The 27,112-nt window shown below is 42.5% G+C and overlaps 1 protein-coding gene across 1 annotated transcript; it reads left to right on the forward strand.

Moving 5' to 3' along the window:
• Positions 1 to 133: 133 nt before the first annotated feature.
• On the forward strand, positions 134 to 26,364 carry CPSF7 (cleavage and polyadenylation specific factor 7). Its single transcript, XM_083348325.1, has 9 exons — positions 134 to 458; positions 16,896 to 17,114; positions 17,779 to 17,882; positions 18,854 to 18,999; positions 21,318 to 21,723; positions 22,105 to 22,223; positions 22,306 to 22,480; positions 22,685 to 22,858; positions 24,530 to 26,364. The coding sequence occupies exons 1-8, from the start codon at positions 405 to 407 to the stop codon at positions 22,851 to 22,853; spliced, it is 1,392 nt and encodes a 463-aa protein (XP_083204451.1). The 5' UTR covers positions 134 to 404; the 3' UTR covers positions 22,854 to 22,858; positions 24,530 to 26,364.
• Positions 26,365 to 27,112: the final 748 nt, after the last annotated feature.

Below are 27,112 nucleotides of genomic sequence, written 5' to 3' on the forward strand. Positions count from 1 at the left end.
GGAGGGAGGGGGAAGGAGGGAATGGCGGGTTCCCTTCCCAGCGCGGGAAAGCGGGAGGCGATGGCTGCCGCGAGCGAGCGGGCGCAGTTATGGCGCCGACGTGGTGGTGGGGGGGAGGGAGATTCTCCCGTTTCCCACCTTGCTCCTCGACCCCTCCTCTTGCGGGGCTGCTGTAGTTCGGTCCTCAGATGCGCGCGGAGCAAAGGGGGGCGGGGTTGCTTTGCGGTCCTAGGCCCGCCTTGCTGCTGGCGGCGGCGGCGGCGGCGGAGGAGGAGGAGGGCCGGGCCCGGTTCGTAGCCGCGCCAGAAAGGTTATCCCGGGCTCCGCGTTAACCCGGTTCTTTCCTTTGACTTGCAGTTGCCGCTCTTTCTCCCCGATTCTCTCTCCGTGTCGCTCTTGAAACTATGTCGGAAGGAGTAGACCTCATTGATATCTACGCCGACGAGGAATTTAACCAGGTAAGAAGTGTCGATGCGGCCTCATTGGGAGAGAAGAAGAGGGCGAAAGGGCACAAAAAAGGGTCGGATCTTAACTGAAGCTTCATCTTGTTACTTACTTGGGGGGGGGGGCGACAGCGCGCTGATTTAACTGAACCGGTTGTTGTTTTTTTGTTTTTTGTTTTAAAAAAGATTTTAACTCTGAAGAGGATTGAATACCAGGTAATTGCTGTTAAATTTCATTTGCGGTTCCAGTTGGGATAAAATTTTCCTGCAGTATTATTTGCCAGTTGGTTTCAAAAAAAATGTTTTTTTTTAATCTGCAAGGAAGAAGAAATAGTGTCCCTTTATTTGAAGTACTAATCATCAGCGTAAATAAAAAGTGTGGTTTGGAAGAAACACTACCCTTTTTCTTGGGAAAGGCCAATTAGTGCATATTGGACTTTTCTTTTTAGCGGGAGCCGAAAACAAAACTCTGTTATCTGTAGTGTCACATTTACACACAAAAGTATTGAAATTAGTTTAACTTGTATTTGAGTGTGCTTTTCCTTTTTTTTTATGGAATTGCATCTATTAAATGGAGTTGGATTTTTGTTTTGTTTTAGACTTGGATGTTGCATATGAAGAAGGGTTGCAGGAATTGGGTATGTCTAGTTTAATGAAAAGAAGAATTAAGAGTGCCATGATAGCCGTGTTCCAATATCTCAGGGGTTGCCACAAAGAAGAGGGGATCAACCTATTCTCCAAAGCACCTGATGGCAGAACAAGAAGCAAAGGATGGAAACTAATCCAGGAGAGAACCAACCTAGAAATCAGGGGAAATTTCCTGACAGTTAGAACAATTAATCAGTGGAACGGCTTGCCTTCAGAAGTTGTGGGTGTTCTATCACTGGAGGTTTTTAAGAAGAGACTAGACAACCGCTTGTCTGAAATCCTATAGGGTCTCCTGCTTGAGCAGAGGAGGTTGGACTAGAAGACCTCCAAGGTCCCTTCCAACTCTGTTATTCTGTTGCAATTACACCAGTTTGTCAATATTAGTTAAGCAGTATGGGCAGTCCTCAACCTATGGCCACAATTGAAACCAGAATTTCTGTTGCTAAGCAAGATGGTTGCTAAGTGAGTCATGTCTGATTTTATGACCTGTTTTGCCGTGGTTAAACAAATTCACTGCAGCCAAGCAAATCATGAAATTCTTAAGCGAATCTAGGTTTCCCAATTGACTTTGCTTATTGGAAGCCAGTTGGGAAGGTTGTAAATAGTCACATGATCCCAGGATGCTGCAACCAACATAAATACATTCCAATTCTGATCATATAATGCAATGTCAAAAATCACGGTCACTTTTTTCAGTGCTGTTGTAACTTTGAACAGTTGATAAATGAATGGTTGTAATTTGAGGACTGTACTCTTATCTCACTACTGATGCCATGCTGATTTAGCAACAAAGTAAAGCTAAATAAAATACTGAGAAACCATCAGTCATGCAATTAAATCCAGACTGCTCTTATCATCAGCAGAAGGAAAGCACAGTTAATATGCTATAGCATGGTTCTTACAAATATTAGTTACCAGTTACTAGATTAAGATTTTTAGGGGTAGGATGAGCAACACTGGATTCCAATCTTATACTTTGGCACAACGAGCATAATTAACTCTTGATACTTTTATAAGCTGCTATATTAGATAATTTGTACAAAATACAAAGGAAGAATAAAAGGCAGGAGACACTTTATAATCAGAGTTACTAGATTTGAGAAAAGTATGTTGCTTTAAACTTTGGAAGAGGGAAGTTCCCTGTTTTTGTCATTCCCTATTTAGTTTGAATCTGTCTCCAAGCATGTTACAAACATAGCTATACATTTTAAATAAAACATTGGGAAGTCAGAATAATAACTTGGCAGGTAGAGGATTTGGAACCAAACCGTTCTTTAAAATTGCTTAGTACTAACAAAAGCTATCATTTAGTTTTGGAAGCACCTGAGATCATTGATATGTCTAGTGATATAGTGGTGGAAGATGCCAGGTTCTATTGCTTATATCTCCTAGTAGAATTACTTAGACTTATGTCTAAAATTCTGTTACTGTAGATAAGTGTTGGAAGGAATAGGTTAATAATTTAAGCAGAGTTCTTAGGTTAAAAAATTGTGTAAGCTTCTGGATTCATTCATTCACATTTTTTTCTTATCAAATAGCTTCTTATATCAGGATTCAGAGATGTTTGCTTGGTATTTGAGTTGAAGTGTTAAAAATCAAATACCACTATTAAGTATTGTGTCTCTGATTTGTATCTTGGGGCAAAGCAACTTTCATATCTCCTAGTCTTGCCCTTTAACTTAGCAGCAGCAGCCCACAAGGATATTTTGGATGGATATTTTCTGGGTAGCCGTTTCTGAGATACAGTCAGCACCTTTTTGAATAATTAAAATTCGCTATCTGGATATCAGTTTGAAGCTTCCTTTCTGGCGGCACAAAAGTGCCTAATAGTATGTCCTTGTTGTAGTCTCAAGTTAGAATTGTTATGCTTTCATTCTGGCAATATTTTTAGTCATCTCATATTTGCAGATAGGACAAAGAAGGATGGTTTGGTAATTTTTCCAGCATGCTGGGCAGTGTGTAATATAAGAAGTGCTCGTGGAATGCTACAAAGTCTGCTGTGCTAATTATTATTTGGTGTTTCAAAGATCCAAGAAGTGATATTAAGACACAATAAGAGAATGGCATAGATGCTTGTTTCTTGTGTTTGTTTTTAAAGTTGGATGACAAAAGTCAGGAAACAATGTGTGTCATTCTTTGGCCTACGCATATGTTAATTCTTCATACCTTTACGTCTTTATTAAGTAAAAGAGGTGCCTGAGAGGATTACATGATGGATTAATTGTTGTCCATTACGTCTTTCATATTACCATAGTGTTCTGAATTTACAGTTATTGGTTCTTTACAATCAATTTATTTATGAAAGAGTTCTGTTCTGGGTAGGTTTTAATTAGATTTATTCTCTGATACAGAATTATTTTTATGCTTCTTTCTATAAATCCTGGTAGAAGGTGGATAGAAAAACAAAGGAAATAAGTATTACTTCTGTGATTTTGGAGTTCTGCATTATATATATCAAGACTGTTTTTTTACTTATTATACATTCATTTCATTGCTAAAGCGTAATCTATTTGTCCTAGTTCAGTTTTATTGATGGAGAGAAATAGCATTTTGAAGCTATATACAGTATATATTTCCATAGGTTCATCTTGCTTTGAGTTCCTCTATAGGTCCCATTTGAATTGTTGCCTGTCCTTTTAAGAGGATTGATTTAAAAAGTAGTGGATATATGAATTTGCATTTGTCTATAATTTGCATTTCTTGACATACACATCATAGGAACTTGTGTGTCTGTATTTGTGTATATAAACAGGTATACAGATAAATACTCAAAAGGGTTTTGATTGCTTTTTGATAGATCCAGGGTCCCCATCTGTGGGTCGTGGCCCATTACTGGGCCTTGGCCACTGGGCCACATGAAGGGATGACCAGTACACACATGTATGCATGCACTCCCCGCACTTGCGCTCGTGCCGCTGCGAGCGTCCCTCGGCGCTAGTACCGCCTCGAGCATCCCACCGGCGTTAGCACCACCCCGCACCAAGCCATCCCACGGGCACTAGTGCCACCCTGACTCCTGCCGGCGCTAGCACCACCCCACCCCAAGCGTCCGCTCCCATTTGTGTGTGCGCACATGCATGAAACAGTGCCTGCCTCCCTTTCCGGGCTGCCAAACCAAAAAGGTTGGGGACATCTGTGATCATTTGCTACTATGATTTGTTGAATGGATTTTGGGCTATATAAGCTAATAAGGTTCAAGTGTCCTGGAAATATTGATTAATTCCGACAAACAAGATTAAAATCAGATTGGTATTTGGATAAACTATCAGGATTTAATTTGGTTGGCAGTATAGATTGGAACATTGAAAAAAAATGAGCCATTTCCATATTGCTGCCAAGAAAATACAGTATTGTGGACTGTTTTCAAGAATGACATGAACTTGTTATTGCCTGTGATCCTGACTTAAAGGAGCTTTGACTTTAAACACTGGGTCCCCATAAGCAGAAAACGTAGTTGTTTCCAAGCAAAGGAATGGGAAGCTGACTGTGAACATCTGGAAACTGAAGCATTACAGTACTGCTCTTTCTGTAAACGAGCGAATGTGTGTACATGCTTCTATAAACGCTGATGTATTCACTACAGGCTTCGAAATGGTTACTACTTCAGTTATTTGCTCTGTGTACTCATAGTTTTGCATATGTTTTGTGAGTCCTGATTTTTTTTCTCTTCAGTCTGAATCTCCCAATTTCCATGTGCTTTAGTTGTGCTATAGCTATAACAAATACAATGTAATATTATTTGAATGATTAGAATAAAGATTCCATGCATTTTTGTAATAATCTAGTGGCAGATTCATTTCCATGGTCTAAGTAGTCCAATTCAGAATGTCTGTTTTCCAAGTTGAGTTTCCAAAGTTAAGGAAATCTCTGACATATTCTTCTTTAGTTTTTTATTAATTACTAATCTCTCCCCCCCCCCGCCCCGCCTTCATGTTATCCCTGGATTGTTTTAAATGCACTTTCTGCGGTGAGGTCTAGAAATAAAGTGGATGCTGTCAGATAACATGCATAAATTATTTTTGCATTCTATTTTGCTTCAATATTTTGTTCCCAATTGTCCCTTAAGGAATTTGTATATGCTTGTATTGCCATTTAAGATTATCATTGTGTGTTTTTAGCTGTGAAAGCAACTAATGCTTCTGAACTGTTTTTGGTAGATTATGTTATGCTTTTTATGTAAACGTGTATTATAGTTTTACGGAAGTGAATAGGATGTCAATGTCCATAATTTTCTTGTTTCAATTTCTTTTTTCCTAAACAGCATTCCATTGTGCAATGCATATAGATGCAAAGCCTACTGTTTTAAGAGACAGAGTTTTCTGAATGGCAGGATGAGTTATAACAAGTGACCACGACCATGACTTACAAGTAAATTTAAAGAAAAGTCAGGTCTTGTAAAGATAATTCACTAAATTTTCTAAATACGTTTTTTTTAATTAAATCAGGTGTCTTCATCAGCCAAATACTTCTTTTGCATTTCAGCAAACTGTTTCTTCAAAATATTCAAAGAATAGAAGTTCAAAAGTTCAAGGAAAAAATATGTTCTGAGACTACTAACACCCCTTTTTCATTGTAAAAGTAAAGGAACTCACACCATGGCTTGGATTCAGATTTCCTATCAGCAGAAGCATAAAATGTTCACACAGGAAAGAGGACAGTTTTCACTATTTTTCCCCCTCATATACTTTCTTAGGACATTTTCTCATCCTTTTATCTAGTGGAAGTCTGTGATTTCTCTTCCATAAATGAAAGGAGCTCGTCCATTTGCAGAAGCAATACTTTGGATTCCTTCCTACCTATTTACAGGGAGTGCAGAATTATTAGGCAAGTTGTATTTTTGAGGATTAATTTTATTATTGAACAACAACCATGTTCTCAATGAACCCAAAAAACTCATTAATATCAAAGCTGAATATTTTTGGAAGTAGTTTTTAGTTTGTTTTTAGTTATAGCTATTTTAGGGGGATATCTGTGTGTGCAGGTGACTATTACTGTGCATAATTATTAGGCAACTTAACAAAAAACAAATATATACCCATTTCAATTATTTATTTTTACCAGTGAAACCAATATAACATCTCAACATTCACAAATATACATTTCTGACATTCAAAAACATAACAAAAACAAATCAGTGACCAATATAGCCACCTTTCTTTGCAAGGACACTCAAAAGCCTGCCATCCATGGATTCTGTCAGTGTTTTGATCTGTTCACCATCAACATTGCGTGCAGCAGCAACCACAGCCTCCCAGACACTGTTCAGAGAGGTGTACTGTTTTCCCTCCTTGTAAATCTCACATTTGATGATGGACCACAGGTTCTCAATGGGGTTCAGATCAGGTGAACAAGGAGGCCATGTCATTAGATTTCCTTCTTTCATACCCTTTCTTGCCAGCCACGCTGTGGAGTACTTGGACGCGTGTGATGGAGCATTGTCCTGCATGAAAATCATGTTTTTCTTGAAGGATGCAGACTTCTTCCTGTACCACTGCTTGAAGAAGGTGTCTTCCAGAAACTGGCAGTAGGACTGGGAGTTGAGCTTGACTCCATCCTCAACCCGAAAAGGCCCCACAAGCTCATCTTTGATGATACCAGCCCAAACCAGTACTCCACCTCCACCTTGCTGGCGTCTGAGTCGGACTGGAGCTCTCTGCCCTTTACCAATCCAGCCACGGGCCCATCCATCTGGCCCATCAAGACTCACTCTCATTTCATCAGTCCATAAAACCTTAGAAAAATCAGTCTTGAGATATTTCTTGGCCCAGTCTTGACGTTTCAGCTTGTGTGTCTTGTTCAGTGGTGGTCGTCTTTCAGCCTTTCTTACCTTGGCCATGTCTCTGAGTATTGCACACCTTGTGCTTTTGGGCACTCCAGTGATGTTGCAGCTCTGAAATATGGCCAAACTGGTGGCAAGTGGCATCTTGGCAGCTGCACGCTTGATTTTTCTCAGTTCATGGGCAGTTATTTTGCGCCTTGGTTTCTCCACATGCTTCTTGCGACCCTGTTGACTATTTTGAATGAAACGCTTGATTGTTCGATGATCACGCTTCAGAAGCTTTGCAATTTTAAGAGTGCTGCATCCCTCTGCAAGATATCTCACTATTTTTGACTTTTCTGAGCCTGTCAAGTCCTTCTTTTGACCCATTTTGCCAAAGGAAAGGAAGTTGCCTAATAATTATGCACACCTGATACAGGGTGTTGATGTCATTAGACCACACCCCTTCTCATTACAGAGATGCACATCACCTAATATGCTTAATTGGTAGTAGGCTTTCGAGCCTATACAGCTTGGAGTAAGACAACATGCATAAAGAGGATGATGTGGTCAAAATACTCATTTGCCTAATAATTCTGCACTCCCTGTAATTTTTGAAAGGGAAAAAGATACAGAACTATAACTGGTGCAGAATGCATGTGGTAAATGATGCCAAATACGTAGCACTCCTTACAGCACTCCTGCATGAGCTGCATTAGTTACTGGTGTGTTGCCAGATGTAATTCTATGTGTTGGTTGTCACTCTTAAAGACCTATTTCCAAGAGTCTCTACCTGTCCAATTGGATCAAGCAGATGGGGCATGCTGTAGACCCCACCCACCAAGGAGTGTTGATGAGCATAGGCTAGAAGACAACCCTTTCTGCACTAGCCCCTACTCTGTAGAATATTCTCACTTTGGAGATTAGAATGGCCCCAACCCTGTGGGCCTTTTGAAAGGCTTTAAAAATCTGGCTGTGTTCCCAAGTTGGGGGCACAGAATCAAATGTATTAAGAGCCCCTGTTTCTTGGCCTTACTAGCAACTAGCCAAGTATCTCAGCTGCTATGTATAATTTATTTTGGATGTTTTTATGGTTTTTGAATTGTTTTATTGTTTTATACATTTGGAATTGTAAGCCATCCAGAGTCATTGGTTGAGATGGATGGCTGTAGAAATTGAAAGAATGAATGAATAAGCTTTATAAAGTGTATAAAAAGATATGCGTTCAAAACTGAAAATACTGTATATTTATGTTAAATATTGTGCCACACAGAACTCACTGTTTTTGCTAAAAGATTATGTAGAATCATGGCTTTTGGTTCATCAATTGTACCTAATGGCTTTATTTACTTTTTACATTCCATTAAACATATGGCAAAATACAGAGTCATTAAGCAGGCAAGTAGCAGCTACACGAATTCTGAGTTTGTGACTGTAAGTAAAATTAAGAATACAGAGCTACTTTGAAAAGGCCATGAGGAGTAACAAGTGATATTGGGAGTATGATAAAAAAAATGTAATGAGCCTGGTAAGATAAGGCAACTTTTAAGACTGCCTGGTAGTCATTAAGTGCTAAAAAGCAAACCTGGAAATGTCTTGAGAATCTTAATATTCAATAAAAAAAATGACAGTATCTTTAAAGTAATATTTGATTTGTTCATACAGCGAGGATGAATAAGAATCAAATCACAGCAAAGAAAAGCAAATCAAAGAAGAAAGTGAAGACTGAGAAAGGCATATTTGAATGGAGTTTATTGAATGCTGATAAAGAGAGATGAGAAGTTTTAAGAACAGAGATTAGTGCATGAAACAAAATTTAGGCATGATAAAGCAGGACTGAGTTGCAAATTTTTAAAACAAGCATGAAGAGGAAGATGAAACAATGTTGGTATTATTCAGGTTTAGTGGTGTTATTCCTCCACCACCCACCCGCCTCATTTATTTATTTATTTATTTATTTATTTATTTATTTTTGGTGTACTACTTCTTACAGATAGTCCTCCCTTAACAACTACTCAGGCTATGACAGCACTGAACAAATGTTAGTAACAACCAGTCCTTGAAATTACAGCCATTTGCAGCACCCCCATAACGCAATCAGAATTCGAGTGCTTGACAGCCCACCCACATTTATGACTGTAGCATGTGCTTCAGCTCACCCCATTCACCTATGTCCCTCCCATCTCTGCCCTTTTACCTGCCTTGCACTCCACCATCTCTGCTATGCTGCAATCCACCTCATCAGCAGTTGGAGGAAGAAATGGGTCTGGGTGGAGGAGGGCAAGTTGACCAAAAGAGCAGAGACGGTGATGACGAGCGACTGGTGGGCATTGAAGCGGAGACGAGTGCAGCAGAGCAGAAGGATGAGGTCCTTATCAATGGCATGGTTCTTGTCTGAGGACTGCAACCAGGACTACCAGAAGTGCCATTACTATTCAGAGCAGTCAGCTGATGTTTCCCTTTGCTTAGCGATGGAAATTAGGGATGCTAAGCAAAAACCATCTATATTCTATTTTTGTGAATAGTATTCCTTAAAAGGAATAGCATGATAGATGCATCTGGATGTATACAACTGAAATGTTACGTATTTATTTACTTATTTGTAAGATTTATACGGCTGCCTATGTCACAGGTGTCAAACTCGATCGCGTCATGTGACATATTGTGAAGTTTTTTGCCTTTGCAGAGCTGGGGTGGGTGTCGCCTGCACATGACGCATCCAGCCCTCAGGCCGCCAGTTTGACACCCATGGCCTATGTCATATATTGATTTTAGGCAGTTCACAACAATCCATAAGGAGAAAAAAAATTTACTCCTCCCTCTCCCCAAGCATCAGACCAAGTAGTCTCCCAGCTAAGGCCCCATCCTGATCTAGTGCTTGGGAAAAGATCCAGGTCACCCCATCCTCCAAAAGAATGAATGGGTAGGTAGATAGGGATCTCTCAGATGTACTGTAAAGGGTTGGGACAGCCATCAGAAAGGCTCACCTCAGAGGTTCCATCAGGTGGCAATATTTAAGTGAGGGAGCCTGGATACACACCCCTGATATAAACTAGGGCTTTTCAACCAGTGGTACGGGTACCACCTGTGGTACATCGGCACCTGGCAGGTGGTACGTGACCATTCTAGAAAAGTGGCGGGGGAGGGGAATGAGCTGAACTGGTGGCAGCACCACCCAAGCCTGAGCGAGAGATGGCTGGAGTGCAGGGCTGTCAGGGCTCAGAGGAAGAGCGAGGATCAGTACCGCTTTCCAGCTGATCGGCGCTTCAGGGCTGTCAGGGCTCAGTGGAAGCACCAGGATCAGCGCCAGGCTCCAGCTGGAGCTCGGCACTGATCCCGGCGCTTCTGCTGAGCCCAGAAGAAGCGCCAATGAGCTGGAATGTTGCAGCATCTCCAGGGTCTTGTGATTTACATTCAGATGCTTGGCAACTGATTCATATTTATGATGGTCACAGTGTCCCAGTGTCATGTGAAGTGAACCTGCTGCAACCACCCAGCAGATAGGGGGAGGGAATAAAAACCCAACACCCCCCACCCCACCCCCACTGCCAATCCTCAACGGAAATACTCACAACAATGAAAACCTCGGACAGGAGGAAGAGCGCTGCCGGGTGAGCAGGCAGGTGTCTTGCTCAGCTGTGGCTTGGGGGGCAATTTTTTCAGTGCCATTGTAACTTTGAACAGTCACTAAGCAAACTGTTGTAAGTTGAGGACTACCTGTTCTTTATCACTTTTATTTATTTTTTTCTTTTAATTTTTTTTGGTTCATTAAGTTTTTGACACTTTGCTAGGCGACTGGTGGTACTCGGATGTTGCCATATCCTAAAAGTGGTACAATGGGTGAAAAGGTTGAAAAGCCCTGATCTAAACTACTACCATAGATGAATATCTCAGGAAGAGGCAGACCCAGAAATAACATGGCCCTATTCTGTGCGTGAAATATAATGCTAGCACTATGAAAATTGATACAATAAATCCATCCCAGCTTACTCAAAATGAAAATCCTATCGCAGATAATGAAAATTAGGATTATTGTTAAAGTAAAATTAATCAATGGATTTTTAACTAGATTGTGGAAGCCCGGTAAGTGAATGAAACATAAATTATCAATATGCACACACACATATTATTGAGGAGTTTTTAAATGTTAATTTTCAATCATTCTGAGAAATTAATACAACTTTAGAGAATTTGTATTACATTATTTCTCTAATGCTACCAAATTCCAACCAACTCTGGGTTGCTCAAAAATAAAGAATATAAAAGCAAGTAACTAAAGCTATAACAATCCCTAAAAGGATTTACAAAATAGTTACAAACTGGTAGTCCATACAATATAGACAACAGCCTACCCCAAGGCTAAGGAGAACAACTAGCATTTTCAGTCCTTCTGAAATACAATAGCAGGGGGAACCATCCAAATCTCTAAAACACAACTTCATGCCAAAGGGCAGGAGCTGATACAGAGAAGGAACAATTCCTGGGTCCCAAAATATGACATTGTTTAATCAGTGGGACTTAGAGTGCAGACACTCAGCCAGGCAAAAACCATGACTAGGCTGTCCCTTGAATAACTGGACCTAAAGGGTGAGTAGGCTTTATAGGTCATAACCAGCACCGTGAATTGTACCTGAAAACACTGGCAATCTGTGCAGATTCTGAAATCCATCATTGAAGATGATACTGCATTCTGGACAAGTTGAGGCTTCTAAGCCAGAGGTCCCCAGCCTTTTGGGCACCAGGGACTGCTTCCGTGGAGAGAGGTTTTTCCATGGACCAAAGGGTGCATGGTTTTGTGTGCTGCCTGCATCTTGCAGATGGGGCTTTGCTTGTTTGTGCAGCCCGATTGCTGGCATGCCACAGCCCGGTACTCGTCCACGGACCGGGGGTTGGGGACCCCTGTTCTAAGCAATCTAATAGCACCCCGCTGGAGACCAAAACATTGCAGCAGTCAGGCTGTGAGATGACAAGGGGATGAGGTTTGAGTGTCTAGAATATCATCAAATTCAGAAAAGGACACAAATACACCAGATGGAGCTATGCAAGGGTCTCATTGGCCATAACTCCCCTCCTCTTTGAATAGGAGTTGAGCCAGCCTAAGAAAACTCACAGGTTGTGGCCCGCTCTTGAGGGGAAAGTGCAAAATCCTCAAACCTAAGTGTCCGGGTAACCACAGCCACTTCTTGATCATGGTGAGAGAGAGCCAGAGTCCGTTCCTCCCCATCTAAGCCTGCCTTCAGGTGCTCAAACGTCCTTATTTGGCCTGATGTTGAAAGATATAAAGGGGTATAATTGGCTGATAATATTGGATCCCAAATTGGTGAGTGACCTCACAATGGTTTTATGTAGATGTTTAACAAGAGGAGAGAAAGTGTGGGGCCCTGTTGCACCTTGCAAAGGGGGGGGTCTAGGAACAACCTTCCCATGTCAACATCAACTGGAACTAGTCTTGAAGGAAAGATCACCATAATGCAGCACCCCCAATTCCTAGCTCTTGGAGTTGGTTCAGACGAATACTGTGATTGATAGTATAAAAAGCTAGTGAAAGATCAAAAAGCACAAGATGGATGTACTATCCCATCCTATCTCCACATCAGGTCATCATCAAGTATGACCAAAACTTAATACTGAATCCTGGCCTAAAACATGACTGAGATGTGTTTAGATAATCCATTTCCCTCAAGATCTTTTGTAACTGCAGTACAGGGTTGGAGATAGAATGATAATTGTCTAAAACTGTTGGTTTCAAAAATGAGACCATCTCCTCCCTCAAGGAGACTAACATCACTGAATGGACCCAACTCCAGAAAACAAGTTGCTGAAGGAACTACACAGAGAACCTCAAAATCCCAACTCAGATACATCCTAGATCCATGGTGGCAAACCTATGGTACACGTGCCACAGGTGGCACGCAGAGCCCTCTATGGGCACACGCGCCATCGTCCCAGTCCTAGGCCTTCAGCTGGGTTTTATAAAACCTTTTCGCTTTAGGCCTCCGCCGTCATGGGCAAAAAAAGGTTCAATCAATCAATCAATTTCAACTTCTTGCGGAAAAAAAAAGATCTCGCAAAGTTGGAATTGATTGATTGAACTTTTTAGTCCCACCCAGTCTGCCATTACCACCAAAGCTGCGCCCACCCAATGGGCCACACCCAGCCAATGGGCCACGCCCACCCAGCACCTGACAATACATAAGTGGGTTTTGGGTTGCAGTTTGGGCACTCGGTCTCTAAAAGGTTCGCCATCACTGTCCTAGATCATAACACAAGACTATGTCCCTGGCATTTGGCCAGATGTGCCCAGTTAGAATTCATTCAGTCTGGATTTGATTTTCTTTATTTCCCAAATAATCAGATATTTCTCACAGCAGCCCTGCAAATGCTCTAATACCATGTCATTCCCTAGCAGTGATCACACCACCCTCAGAAGGGCTGCTGAACAGCCTTTGGTGGAAGCAATAAGAGCAGAGAAATACTAACATTTTCCTGTACTTATTGACACAAGGTCATTCCCCATTATGTACTCTTAACCTTGTTCAGTCATAAATAAGTGAATATAAATTGGCACTAATGGCACTAACTCAAAAATAGATGAATTTTGTGTGCCATTTCAGTGTGATATTAACAGTATTGCTACGTATGATCTGCTTGCAATCCTGTTAGCATAGGGTTAAGTATAATCAGTATAAAAGGTAAAGGTTCCCCCGCACATGCGTGCTAGTCGTTTCCGACTCTAGGGGCCGGTGCTTATCTCTGTTTCAAAGTCGAAGAGCCAGCGCTTGTCCGAGGACGTCTCCGTGGTCATGTGGCCGGCATGACTAGACGCCAAAGGCGCACGGAACGCTGTTACCTTCCCAGCGTAGTGGTCCCTATTTTTCTACTTGCATTTTTATGTGCTTTTGAACTGCTAGGTTGGCAGAAGCTGGGACGAGTAACAGGCGCTCACTCTGTTATGCGGCACTCGGGATTCGACCCGCCAAACTGCCGACCTTCTGATCGACAAGCTCAGCGTCCTAAGCCACTGAGCCACCACGTCCCCTCTATAATCAATGCATAGGGTTAATTATAATCAGTATGCTATGGTAGTTATATATCACTGCCCCAAATCTTCAAAGTGATGCTGTAGAATTTTTTCCAGTGAGATTGTGAGGATCAGAACGAGTAAGAACAAGCATGCCTCAAATATGACAAAACTTGAATAGGGCTAGATGAATCAAAAGTTGGAATTAAGATTGCTGGAAGAAATATCAACAACCTAAGATATGCAGATGATACCACTCTAATGGCAGAAAGCAAAGAAGAACTAAAGAGCCTCTTGTTGCGGGTGAAGAAGGAGAGTGTAAAACCTGGGTTGAAACTTAACATTAAGAAAACCAAGATCATGGCATCCGGCCCTCTCAATTTCTGGCAAATAGATGGGGAAGAAATGGAGGTAGTGACAGATTTTATTTTCCTCGGCTCCAAGATCACTGCAGATGGGGACTGTAGCCAAGAAATTAAAAGACGCTTGCTCCTGGGGAGGAAAACAATGGCAAATCTAGACAACACACTAAAAAGCAGAGACATCACCCTGTCAACAAAAGTGCGTATAGTCAAGGCTATGGTCTTCCCAGTTGCAATGTATGGCAGTGAAAGCTGGACCATAAAAAAGGCTGAGTGCCAAAGAATTGAGGCCTTTGAACTATGGTGCTGGAGAAGACTCCTGCGAGTCCCTTGGACTGCAAGGCGATCAAACTGGTCAGTCCTAGAGGAGATCAACCCTAACTGCTCTTTAGAAGGCCAGATCCTGAAGCTAAAACTCAAATACTTTGGCCACCTAATGAGAAGGAAGGACTCACTGGAGAAGAGCCTAATGCTGGGAAAGATTGAGGGCAATAGAAGAAGGGGACGACAGAGAATGAGGTGGCTGGATGGAGTCACTGAAGCAGTAGGCATGAGCTTAAATGGACTCCAGAAGATGGTAGAGGACAGGAAGGCCTGAAGGAACGTTGTCCATAGGGTCGCGATGGGTCGGACACTACTTCGCAGCTAACAACAACAATTCCAGAAATGGTGCCACTGAGAATTAGGGCAGAATCTGTAGATCCTCCTGGACTCATGGTTCCTGCTTGAGATAGCAGTCATGGCCAGGAGAATATTTGCAGAAATATATCTTGTATGTCAGTTGAAGTTTTCCGGAGGCAATGCTCACAGTCGCTCACACACTAATCACTTCCCAACTGAACTATAGCAATGCATTCTATATGGAGTTGCCCTTAAAGAGCATGCTGAAACACCAGCTGATTCCCAGTGCAGAGGCACATGCAGTGTGGTGAGCACCCGTATAACACTAATGCTACATGATCTTTACTATGGATTCAGGTGCAATTCAAAGTACTGCTTGTTACCTCTAAATCCAACATTGCATGAAGTTAAGTTAATCTGGGACATTCCCAGTGGGTTTCTGCCCATTCCACTAGATCCAGCATAGTGGCTATGCCTCAGGTTCCTTCAGTAAAACAACATTGCCTGGTGGGGGTCTAGGAAGTGTGCCTACTCTGTTTATGTTGCCTGCCACTCTAACCCACCACAGATTCCTATAACTCTGAATCCATTAGCTTTGCAAAAGGCAATGAAGACCTGATTATTCCCTAAGGTAACATCCACAGGATGTTAATGGAATTCATCATAATGTGTGTGAGATATGCAGATAATGTTACGGTGTTTCCATGAGGCTTGTTTATTTTTGTTCACTGCCCAGAGTTCCTCTAGGCTACATCAGCAATTGTATAATTTTAACAGTATAAGTACTGTTAAAAGATACATGTATGTGCACATGCATGTGTGTGTATGTTATTGAGCAGTGAGTTGGATCTAGTTGAAGTAAAAAGGTAAAGGTTCACCTGCACTTGTGTGCTAGTCGTTTCCAACTCTAGGGGCCAGTGCTCATCTCTGTTTCAAAGCCGAAGAGCCAGCGCTTGTCCGAGGACGTCTCCGTGGTCATGTGGCCGGCATGACTAGATGCCAAAGGCGCACGGAATGCTGTTACCTTCCCACCGTAGTGGTCCCTATTTTTCTACTTGCATTTTTACGTGCTTTCGAACTGCTAGGTTGGCAGAAGCTGGGACGAGTAACAGGCGCGCTCACTCTGTTACGCGGCACTCGGGATTTGACCCGCCAAACTGCTGACCTTCTGATCGACAAGCTCAGCATCCTAACCCACTGAGTTACCACGTCCCCATCTAGAGTTGGAAACGACGTAGGTCTCATTAAATTCAGTGTGACATCTTTTCAATTGTATGGTTTCAGGGAATTTAGGCAAATTCCTAGTCAATCAATACTCGGTTTGTTCTTCCAAAAAACCAAAACGTGATTTTGGTTTCTTAGTACAACAGCAAATAGAACTTTTCATCTAATGTAAAATTGCTGAGTTTCAAATTTCATTCTAAAGGAATTTGTCGGTGAAATCAAGGGAGATGATGCCAGGTCTTTTTATGAGATAAATTTCCATCTTTTATTTGGTTGCAATCTCTTGCTAAATCAGAACATTATTATCACTGATTAGACAGCAGGGAAATATTTAGAAAAAACCTGATTGAGTTATCTGTTTTTTGGTAAATGAATGAGGAAAAAAAGGGCTGTTGATTTAACATTTGTAAATATACTGTAGTATATGAGAGCATGGAAGCATAAAATGAAAATCTTTGTAACTGTGACAGCAGTCAACTAAATATTCATTACATTTGAAGAGGAACATGGGGGACTTAGGTGCATTAGTAAATAAATCCATCCTACTGGACTTTTTCTTTAAGTTTTTAGGAATTCAGGAGATGATATGTGTCAGGCATGTCAAACTCACAATGTCACGTGACATTGCATGACATATCGCAACTTTTTCCCCATTGCCGGCAATGGGGTGGGCGCGGTTTCGACATGATGCATCTGGCCCGTGGGCCAGCAGTTTGACATGCCTGATACAAGTGTATTTTACAAATATAGTAAAAGATTTAAAAACATTACTGGAGCTCTAGCCATGAAGATGCTTAGTGGTATCTTCCTCTTTCTAGGACTCTGAATTTAGTAATGCTGACCAGATGGATCTATATGATGATGTGCTAGCTGCCAGCTCACAACCTTCTGAAAGTTGCACTAGCAGCTCTGAGCCACCAATTGAAAGCCGCCAAGAACAATCTCCTAAGTCAAACAGCAAATCGCCTGCTATTTTGTATACGTACAGTGGACTGCGCAATAAAAGGGCTGCTGTTTATGTGGGCAGCTTTTCTTGGGTAAGTATTGTAAATTAGAACAGGAAATAAACAGTATAGTAAGTTGACTTTTTACAAAATACTCATTGATAATTTCAGAGAACAAGTGCATTAAGTGCTTTTGTCATATGTTCACTTTGATTGATATAAACTATAATAGCCATAGATGTACTAATTGGTTGAAGCATTTACTCTATGCTACAAAACACAATTTTCTTCTGATGCAGGTGGTTCTTTTTAACAATAGATAGAGATACACTATTGATGTATACCTGAGGGGAAGAATAGTAACTTCTGCTAGCATCCATTTGGACAAAAATTTGATGAAACATTAATGTAGTTGCTTTAAGAGGTTCTGCCTCTTAAACCAGGACTCCTGTTTTGAGGATACAGAAATTTGGATGATTATTAGATGGCAGCAGAAGAGTTATTTCTTTATCATCTAGACAACTCAGATACGATAACTTTATTCTAAGAGCTGCTATGTTCTCCCCCACCCCTCCAAAGAAAAAAGGGGGGGAAATCTGCTGAAGTAAATATGTATAGTAAGAGGAAATAGTCTAGTATAAAGAAATGTAATGAGAGTTCAGCAAAGGAAAATTGCAGCATTCTATTATTTTACTAATTAGAAATCTTACAGAAGTTTAAGATAAAATGCTGTGATTTTATATCTCTTCATATACAGTGGACAACTGACCAGCAATTGACCAGAATAATCCGCTCTATAGGTGTTTATGATGTTGTGGAGCTGAAATTTGCTGAGAACAGAGCCAATGGCCAGTCTAAAGGGTGAGCAATGCAGGGCTTCTCTGTTAATGATTGAAACGTGAAGGGCAGTCATTATGGAAGATACTTCAGAATAATCTGGACTACTTTATGATAAATCATATATATGAAAATATGCATGCAACATTTGGCTTTTTGAATGTGGCTTTATTTTTGAAGAAGCTGAACATTTTGCACTATGCCTGCCTGACAAAAAATTTACTTTGGTAAAATTTATATTTATTTTGAATGCTATTCTAGGGCCACACTTCTGGCAAAGATAGGACCATTATAAAGAAAAGTATGAAAGAAGTACTGATTAACTTAATTTGAACATTGGTTTTGCTTGATTGGTTCAGGATTATGCAAAATATTTCAGACTTGAAATGGATAGAAAAGGTGCTTTCAAACATAGAGCATTTTAAATTAACGAATTGTTCTTCTGTTATACGTGTATGTGTATCCTCTCTAAGAAACCTGTCTTTGCTACTCCTTCACCCTCCAGCTATACATAGAAGGATTCCTGAAGGGAAGAAAGGAAGAATTTGTTTGCAGGAAAAGCAGACCGCTGAAATCAGGAGTGTGAAGGGAAGATCAGACTGAAAAGGAATAGAAAGGGGAAATGCCTGTCTGAAATTATCTAAGAGAAAGAATGACCAAGTGAAAACAGGAGGCAGAAAACTGGCCAAATTGGGTCAGGTTATTTAACCTAAAATGTTTAACTCTTCCGGCACTAAGGAGATGATGTGGGCAGTGGAAAGAAATGAAGATACTGTTAGGTGGAATTCTGCAGAGATGAAGAGGCAAAGGCCTTGGAGGGAAGCTTCTCTCCCCACTTCCCCCCCCCCCAATATGATTAAGTACGAGGAAAGCTGGAAACTTACAATTGTAGGAGAATGGCTGATTGTTCCCTTCCCTTCCCCTTGTTTAGATGGTATTCCTGACAAGAGTTTCCTAATAGTCTTCCGATGATTTTTCTGTGGCTCTTTGAACAGATACGCAGAAGTGGTTGTTGCTTCTGAAAACTCAGTCCACAAACTTCTAGAGCTGCTACCGGGGATGATTCTAAATGGAGATAAAATGGAAGTGAAGTTGGCTACCCGGCAAAACCTTGCACAGTTTGAGGCACAAGCCCGAAAACGTAAGTTGAGCATTTGCAGAAATAGGAATACTTTTTGGGGAGGGGGGATGATTTCGGTACATTTAAATATAATTGAAGCCTATCAAAACCTCCTATTTACCACCCTCCAAATTGCACGGGCTTAACTCTGAAGATTTCTGTCATATCTGGAACACTCCATATCCATAAATAGCTGCACCCTGAACTTCCTCCAGAATTTTTGTGTCTCTAAAGGGGAAAGGTTATGGTACTCTGTTTGGGACCTCACATTGACCATTGAAGATTGGCAATACGTGTCTTGGGTTTTTCCATTTAGTTTCTCCATTGACTTCTTTAAGAGGATGATGTTGTAGGTCCCAGTGTCATCCAGGATTAATTTGATTCATTTGATTTTGATCCTGTTTTCCATCCCAGAGCTGAAGGTAGTACACATAGCACTCTGTCCTCTTCCTTTTTTCTGTCTCTCTCACAAAAGCACTTCTGTGAGGTAGGCTGGGCAAGATAGAATGGCCCAAAGTAACCCACTGAACTTGCATCACTGAATGTTGCCTATACACTAGTTTCCCCACTTAACACCTTAATCACTGCACCATGCTGGTGTGAGGGAAAGACTTAAAGAAATAGAATTTAATTAGATCAGCCAAATAGCTGTTTCCCACTCTCAGGGGTACCGTTTTTGTATTTTGTGGCTTTTTGTGATTTGTCCTAGACCAGGGGTGTCAAACTCAATTTCATTGAGGGCTGCATCAGCATTGCAGTTGCCCTCAGGGGGCTGGGTGAGTGTGACCAGGGTGGGCGTGGCCTACTGGGTGGGCATGGCTGGAGTGCATGTGGCCTACTGGGTGGACGTGGCCAGCTCTACATCGTTCGCGTCAAGGGTACCTATGGGGGCCTGGGCAGGAGTGGGACAGATCTGAGGGTCTCTGGCAGAAGGAGATGGGACCAGGGAAGTGCCAAGGCATGGTCCACTGGAGGAGCCTCACTGTTCGTCTCAGGCCATGGTGGGGCTGGACGGTGGTGCAGAGGTCAAATGCCCAGCCCAGCCCTCAAGCACCTGTGGCACTAAGCCCAGCCCCACTTCCCCAAGGGGGCACCCAGCTGCACTTACCTCCTCCTCAAGGCTGCTGCTGCTGTGCTTCCTCTCCTTAGCCAGGTTGCTCATGATGGGTATGAGGGCAAAGTCAAGAGGGAGGCCCACTCCCTCTCCATATGAGGAGACTGGGCTTTGTATCCAAAGCTTCCTTAGCAATAGGATGGGAGATCCCCCCAGGATAGGCCAGGAGGAGGGGGCAAGGGGATGGTGAAAGGGCAGTAGGGAAGGACTAAGGCAGGACTTCCCTCAGACCCTCCCCCTTCCTTCCTTGCTTCCTTCAAGTGGTGGGAAAATATTTGAGGTGAGGGAGGGAGAAAAACAGGCAAGAAACGCAGCTGGGGAAGTGTCATCCTTTGTGTGGAATGAAGAAATGCACCATCGCCTGGAAGTGGCCAGCACGTGGCCCTCGCCTACTTCACATATCTGGCTTGGTGGGCTCTGGGGGAGGGGATGCCATGAGCAGCATGACAGTCGATGTTACCCACGCAATGCTGTCCACCCTGGAGCCTGCCCAGTTTTGGCAGGCAGCGGGGTGCTCTCCTCACAGTGCTAAGAGGCTGAGCCGGGTGGCATGAATCTGAAGAGTAGCGCAACGCTGCCCAGCCCCTAGCCTGCCCGAAGTAGGCAGGGCCATGTGCTGGCCACTTCCAGGCAATGGTGCATTTCTTCATTCCTCACAAAGGGTGATACCTCCCCAGCGCACGCCCAGTAGGCGGGGCCAGTGCAGCAGGGGCTGGTCCCTCGCTGTTTCCAGACGGCCTTGTGGAGCTAAGACTGAATGTGTTTCAGCACAGATGGCCACCACGAAATTGTACATTGGCTCCCGGCCGGCCTGGGCCAGGGACAAGGCAGCGGGAGCCGTTCCCTCACTGTTTCCAGGATGGGTTCGCAGGCCGCATGAAACCACTTTGCGGGCCGCATCCAGGCCCCGGGCCTTGTGTTTCACACGTCTGTCCTAGACAATGGTCAGGTATCAGTATTGGCAATAATTTAAATAACGCCTGTTTCCATTGAGTCAGATACCTGGATCTCTCTACAAAATTTAAGCCCCGTGTGAGCATAAGAGCAGAATCTATCCTTCCTATGATATAAGCAATCAGAAACTAGAACAAAGTGGGATTTTATTTCTTTTACTTTGTCACAGCAATGTGACAAAAAGTATTTACTGGGAGTTTATGCTGTATGAAACAGAAATCCTGCGCTACTCGTCTGCTTAATACTTTTCCTCATTTGTGATGTCTAACAGGGGTGCCTCCAAGGGCTCACTCGAGGGATTCCTCAGACTCGCTTGATGGCCGAGCGACTCCAACAGAGAACGCTATCCCACCCCCACGCATTGAGAAACCTCCTGTTTTGCCTTTCTTTAACCGTCCCCCCTCTGCGCTTCCTCTGATGGGGCTGCCCCCTCCGCCCATACCGCCCCCTCCGCCCCTTTCTTCGAGTTTTGGAGTTCCCCCTCCCCCTCCTGGTATCCATTACCAGCATCTCATGCCTCCCCCACCTCGACTTCCCCCCCACTTATCTGTGCCACCTCCGGGGTCGGTGCCACCTGCCCTGCACCTCAATCCAGCTTTCTTCCCACCCCCAAATGCGGCCATGGGGCCTCCACCTGATGCCTACAGCAAGGCCTCTGCGCCGTATAATCACAGCAGGTGAGAACGAGTCCGCTCTTAAGAATGTGCAAAAACTGGAAGGAGCAGGAAGAATAGTGTCAGGGGGTGTGTGTGTCTAATTAAGAAAAGGGACTTTGTAAATTGTTTGTTAGGATAGAAAAATGTGTTTTAGCTGGGCAACCTAGAAATGCCGAAAATGCCTCCAGTCACAGGGAAAGATGTCATCACTTCATAGTCTTAAGATTTACCACAATATCTGCTATGGTGGGAAATAGAGAGAGAGGGAGAGAGAGATTCAGCAAACTACTTCCTTTTGGGTAGGGGCAAGGCTATATTAATCATGCAGGGTGGGCAAAGTTCTGCTTGAAAAAATTGTTCTCTGCCTCTGAATGATGATGGGTGCGTTCTTCCGTACTGCAGCAGGGAGTTGGGCCCATTACCTCCCCCGGTTGGTGAAGCCGAATTTGATGATATCATGAATAGGAATCGAGCAATTTCCAGCAGTGCCATATCCAAGGCTGTGTCTGGGGCCAGTGCAGGTAAGTGCAGTTGCTTGATGCTGTCTTTCCTTCCTAGCTCAGGCCTCAGTTTTAACATCTTGTGTTTGTTGTTATGCTGCAGGGGATTACAGTGATGCTATCGAGACTCTGCTTACAGCCATTGCTGTAATTAAACAGTCGCGTGTAGCAAATGATGAGCGGTGTCGGGTCCTTATCTCTTCGCTTAAGGATTGCCTTCATGGCATTGAAGCCAAGTCTTACAGCATGGGCACCGGCGGCAGCAGCGGTTCTTCGAGGTTTGTTAACAACAAGCAAAACTGTTTGTATTTATCTGGCTGGATTTATTACATTCACGATTCAGTCCTATTTTTCTTTGCTTGGGATTTGCACATCCTTATAATCGGTGTGTCCCTTTGTGTGCAAAAAAAAAAAAAACAACAACAACCCCTAACAGCAAGTTTATCCAATTACCCCACTTGACATTTCTTGTTATTTTCCAGAAAAAGACATCGGTCACGTGATAGGTCACCCAGTCGGTCACGTGAGAGCAGCAGGAGGCACCGAGATGTGGTTCATAATGAAGATCGACATGAGGACTATTTCCAAGAAAGAAGCCGGGAGCACGAGAGGCACAGAGACAGGGACAGAGAAAGAGATCGGCATCATTGAGAGAAGTGAGAACATTTTTTAGATGGGGCAAGGGAATGTTAATATGCCTGTCTGTCTTTATTATGTCTTCCTCCCTTTAAAAAAAAAAGAAAGAAAGCAATCTGTCTCTTCCCTCTAATTGGGTATCCTAGTCCATATTGTTGTCAGCAGAATCCATGGTGGGCATTGGGCAGGAGACGTGATGTTCTATTAAGACTTGAATCCTGTTTTTTATTTGTGGGCATTTAATTGTCAATGCTTTGTAAAGTTGTTTCAGAAGTTTGGGGGGGTCTTGAAGGATTAGAAAATAACTTTTATTTGTCAGTACCTTTCTTCCTGTTGTTGCCAATTCCTTTTTATGTGACGCAGCTTCAACAACAGATAGTCCTCAACTTACGACCTTTTGTTCAGCAACCGTCCAGAGTTACCACAGTGCTGAACAAAGGGATTATGATTGGTCCCCAAAGTTCTGAGTGCTACAGCACTCCTGCAGCCACATGATTGTGATCTGGGTGCTTGGCGATCCATTTGCATCTGCAGCTGGTTGCCAGGCGCCTCGTGATCACCAGTTGCAGTTGTCCTTGCCGGCTTCCCCAGGAGGTTAATGGGGAAGCTGGCAGGGAGGGTCGCAAGCTGCTGTCTCTGGAGGCTGACTGAAAAACCTCTGTGCTGAGGCAGGATTTGGGTGTTTTCCGCCACCACCATCCCCCCGAGTCGTGTCGTTGAGAGTTGGCTGAAAAAGCTTCATGCTGAAGTTCTCCTGGTCTGATAGTTCACCTCTTAGGGTGATTGAAGTCAAGTCTGAACCCTTTCAATGGTACAGTCCAGGACCAGTGACTCGCCACAATTGCCCACTTCCGAATAGAGTGGGAGCAAGTGGGATCCTCCTCATTATGCTCGCTAATCCCCCGTGGGAGTCACAACCCATAATTTGAGAACTCCCGCCTTGAGCTTGCAGGGATGTAAGGAACCATAGCATCACTTAAAAATATGAGCACCTTCTCCAAAATTTGGCTGGTTTTTTCCTGTTTTGTTTTGTTTTCAGGGAAAATGACCACATGCCCCCTTTGACCCCAAGGCAAGGCAGGAAAGCAAACTTCGGCCCATGGGCCCAAAAGGATTATCCAGCACAGCTGTAGATAATCAGACCAGAGCTTCTAATTTAACTACTTAAACAAGAAGGAAATCCTGAAGCACATTTGTGCAGAATCTGCTTTGTTCTTTCCTGGGTGAAGTATATGCCTAAATTCATATCTTATTTCAGAAGGGGAAATACTGGTAAAACAAAATTTCTAAAAAAAAAATATCTCAAATTTAACTGAGTTTATTCCACTGTAATCTGCTCTGGGTTAAAGGGAATTGGACACTTCAGAACAAACAAACAAAACTAAACTACAACCTTTTGATTTCCACCTATTTCTGAATAGTTGCATAAGACCTGAGGTAGTGGTCTTTTGGGGTAGGTACCATTCGGTGATGAGAAGTAAATGGTTGGACTATGCCTAGTCTATATAATTCAGTGGCAGAATAAACCTGGCTTCAAATCCTAATCCGGGTCAACTATGCTCTGAAACAACCCACAACTTTCAATTCCCTCTGTATATAGGAATTCACTCTTGGAATTGCACTTTTCTAAACTCTGCTCTCAAAAATGCCTTTAAAAGTGACTAATATTTTATGTTTCTTTCTTTTTGCAGGGATGCTGGAAGCATTCAGTGTTTTTATGGACTTATATCCTGTCCTTAATCAAGACTAAAGGATGGGGGATTCTCCACCCACTCCTTCCCGCTGCCCTCTGCTCTTTCCAGCCCCCTAGGAAGTGACTTTGCCTGTAGGACTCCATCTGGCACACTATGGCACTAAGACTTGAGTTCTTCCTAAGTGTGCTGCTGCTGCTGCTGCTGTTGCTTGATGGAGGAACACTGAATGACTTGGAGTTTGGGAGGGGTTGTCTGAGCCACTGTGACGAGGGGGCCATTTCAATCCATGGATTCTTGGACCCAAAGAGAATGGTGCTTTCCACAGAGGTCTGTCACCTCTTTCCTTTCCATGGCGTTTTAGAAACACCCAGGGAGGAAATACATCCAGCTTCTCTCCTGTAGGAAGACCTCATGCTTCAGCACAGCACAAGGTATATTACCATAGCCTCACTGGAGCTTATGTTCAAAGTTCAAACTGCATTGTCTTTTTAGGCATCAGTCCATAGAGTCCTCCTTAATTTTTGATCCTTTTTTCCAAAACAGCTTCAGTCTTGCACTCTTAACAGCTTTGTACACAGCTTAGAAAAGGTTTGTTTTTCTTTTCTGGAATGAGAACAGGCTAGCTGTTGCTTCCAGTCATGCCTCTTAATTCCTGACATTTCTCATACCAATTTAACCTAACTTCTTTTTAGGCGGGGCTGTGCTGCTAAGCTTGCCCATAAAATTGAGTCTCCCTTAAAAAAAAATAAATCTACCTTTCGCTATTCCAGGAACTCTATCCACAGGTGATTTACTGACAAATTCCTTGCTTTGTTTCACGCTTTAGCTGCTCTGATTGTAATTTCGTACACAAACATTTGTTCTCAAGGCCATTCTTTCCCAGTATATCGCCTTCCTTGTTGTAGAGGAAGAGTTGTGACTAGATACAGGAACATCGAATTGGGGCAAAGTCAAGCTGAGGCTTCTGGACATTACTGATTAGAGCACACCTTGAGCATTTTAAATTGTGTGTGATGTAAGTGTTGAACTAAGGTCCAAAACTACCCTTGCCCCCATTCTCATTTGGAATTTTCACTTTGGTGGGATTCACTCACACATTTGCTTCAGTGACATAAAACCTTAGTGGTCTCTGGCATGCCAGCTGAGGGAAAGAACAAAGTTAATTTTTTATTATGTAAACATAGAACTAGGATTCCTGGATCCAGTGAGCCTTTCAGCTGGCAATCAATTGAAAACAGAAACATATTACATGAGGATCCTTATGGGAAAACAGTGGCTGCAGAAATTCAAATTCAAGATTCAAGTGTCACCTTTGAGATGGAACTTTTTGAGGTGTGCATTTTAGTTTTCAGTGCTCCGTCCTAGCTGAGCACCCCAGTTACACAAAATCAAGTTACATACCCTGGATTTATGACTATCCAACTGCATGGTGAAGCCCTCCTCATAGAAGGATCTGTCTTGTCTCAGAGAACAATTGGATAGATTAAAGAGGATAACTGTGTCACCAAGGGATATGATGCCTCCTTTTGTGCTGTTGATCCAAGAGGGTCTAAGGTCATTGTTTTTTTAAGAGGAAATAAAAAGTTAAATGTAAGCCAGCGGAGAGAGCTTAAACTGTAAAGTATACAGTACGGATTGGAAAAGTTGCTTTTTACCTAATGGGACATTTTTAGTTTGTTTTGAAATAATGGAAGAAAAAGAAGAAGAAAAACAGAAAACATAACTTCAGTTCCCTTCTACTCTCCCACTCCTGTTCTTCGTGATTTGATTTGTTTGTCTTTTTCTGATAGGTTGGAAATTGTGTAATAAACTTGATGATATTGTCAATCTTTTATACTGCATTGTATTGTTTCTTTTCCTTTTGTAAGTTTTAAAAGGGAGGGCGAGTTGTTTTTTAGAAATCTCCATTAAAAAAAAAGATTGTAGGGGGAGGGATTGGGCTAAATGTGACTTAGATACGTCAGTGAAGATGTATAAATAAGGCAAGTGCCATGTTCTAGCTGGGTGCTAGCCCTTGTACAACCATGGCTTTATGTAATGCTAAATTAGTTCAAAAACCACTTTGTGTACAAAAATTAAAATGCCTTTTTAAAAGATAAAATTTCTATCTCATCATTATATTTAACTAATCATACTTCAGACTGTGTCTGAACATTTGACAAAATCCCTGAGAGTATTGACTTCTGGTTAAACTTAATAATCCCCGGGTGGGGGTGGGGGGGGGTTGCTGTCTTTACCTGAATTTAGTTTTCGGTCATGATTTTTTTTATAACCTGGTTACTTTAGACATAGGAAAACATGCTGGAGCAGGAAGTATACCTACACTCCTACATTTCATAGGAAAATACACATTACTGGGAGATTGCTATAAACTGGGCATAAGACCTATTTTGCCATACTGCATAAAAGTTTGCACTTCACTTGCTTCGTATAAAGAGTGAGCAATCTTCTCAAGGATCCCTGCCAGCAACGTCTCATTCTCATTGGGCAACGGTTGTCCTGAGTCTAGTGAGCTGCTAGAGGAGAGCAAGCTTTTGCCAGAGAATAGAACGCCTTGCGTACAAGAAGCAAACAGCTAAA

This window comes from Vipera ursinii (assembly GCF_947247035.1).
Source record: "Vipera ursinii genome assembly, chromosome: 1".
Classification (NCBI taxonomy): domain Eukaryota; kingdom Metazoa; phylum Chordata; class Lepidosauria; order Squamata; family Viperidae; genus Vipera; species Vipera ursinii.

Excerpts from the sequence above, each read along its gene's own strand:
- CPSF7 (XM_083348325.1), top strand. The coding sequence starts at position 405 with ATGTCGGAAGGAGTAGACCTCATTGATATCTACGCCGACGAGGAATTT. Across the intron at positions 459-16,895 it reads CCGACGAGGAATTTAACCAG|GACTCTGAATTTAGTAATGC; the intron begins GTAAGAAGTGTC and ends TCCTCTTTCTAG. Across the intron at positions 19,000-21,317 it reads TGAGGCACAAGCCCGAAAAC|GGGTGCCTCCAAGGGCTCAC; the intron begins GTAAGTTGAGCA and ends GATGTCTAACAG.